At 58.8% G+C, this 1,022-nt stretch overlaps 1 protein-coding gene across 1 annotated transcript; it reads right to left on the reverse strand.

The window, feature by feature from the left end:
* Nucleotides 1–118: 118 nt before the first annotated feature.
* On the reverse strand, nt 119–555 carry SDRG_04982 (hypothetical protein; the record flags this gene model as incomplete). The annotated part of the gene is made up of 2 exons (XM_008610676.1): nt 119–346; nt 403–555. 2 exons carry the CDS (start codon nt 553–555, stop codon nt 119–121), a joined length of 381 nt encoding a protein of 126 aa, XP_008608898.1.
* Between the last annotated feature and the right edge of the window lie 467 nt (nt 556–1,022).

Below are 1,022 nucleotides of genomic sequence, written 5' to 3' on the forward strand. Positions count from 1 at the left end.
CGCCGGCGTCTTGGTCGTAGCACACGGCGTCGTCGCCACAGGCGTCGTTGGCACCGAGGTCGTCGTCGTCGGGGTGGCACAAGGCGTCGTCGGGGTGGCACAAGGCGTCGTCGGCGAGCTAGTTGTCGTTGGTGACGGCGTTACCGTTGTCGTAGCGGGAGTGGCTGTGAAAGGCGCTTCCGTTGTAGAAATGGGGCACGGAGTCGACGTAGCGGTCGTTGGCAAAGGCTTTGTCGTCTTGGTGGTGGACGTAGGCATCGGGGTGCGCGTAGGCTTTTTCGTCGTAGGTTTGGGGGAGCGCGTAGGCTTTTGCGTCGTAGACTTCGGGGTGCGCGTAGGCTTGGGGCTGTGCGTAGGTGTGGGGCCGCGCGTCGGCAGCATGGTTGAAGGGGAAGGCGTCACGGGTGCCTCCGTCGGGTAGCCGTAGGCGTACGAATCGAAGTCGTCCGATCCGTACACAGCAATCGTCTCGGTGCCGTCTTGAGCTTGGGCCTGGGCCTCGCGGGCCATGGCGAGGAGGGTGATACCGAGGAAGATAGCTTTGGCAGAGACCATTTCGACGGTTGACAGTTGGGTTTGGCTCGACGAGGCACGAGAAGATTGGGGAATGAGCACTCTCACAACGTTAAGGCCTGGTAGAGGCCTAGTAGCACTCCCACCACCAGCACGTCATGCGTAGGGCACTGCATGCTGCCGTTCGGCAAATGGTAGGCACCGTATGTGCTCAAAACAAGCTATTTGTGCACGTGGTGCCTGGAAATGCCGCATGAATCGACACCAGTTGCTCTAAAATATCGTCTTTACCGGTAACTTGGCCACTGGGTGCGGATTAAAAATGAGCGGAGCCCGGCAGAAAAATGAGCGAGGCTGGAAACGGCAGAAAAATGAGCGAAATTGCCCACAATTACCCTTCCCCTTTCCCTGGCAGAGCCTTTGGCGGGCCAAGAGTGCCGGCTCGGGTTAAATTGGACAACGGATTTGCACTTCGTGCAAACCCGCAGCCGATTTAACCCTTTCTACAC

The sequence above is a fragment of the Saprolegnia diclina genome (genome assembly GCF_000281045.1).
Source record: "Saprolegnia diclina VS20 unplaced genomic scaffold supercont1.13, whole genome shotgun sequence".
Classification (NCBI taxonomy): domain Eukaryota; phylum Oomycota; class Saprolegniomycetes; order Saprolegniales; family Saprolegniaceae; genus Saprolegnia; species Saprolegnia diclina.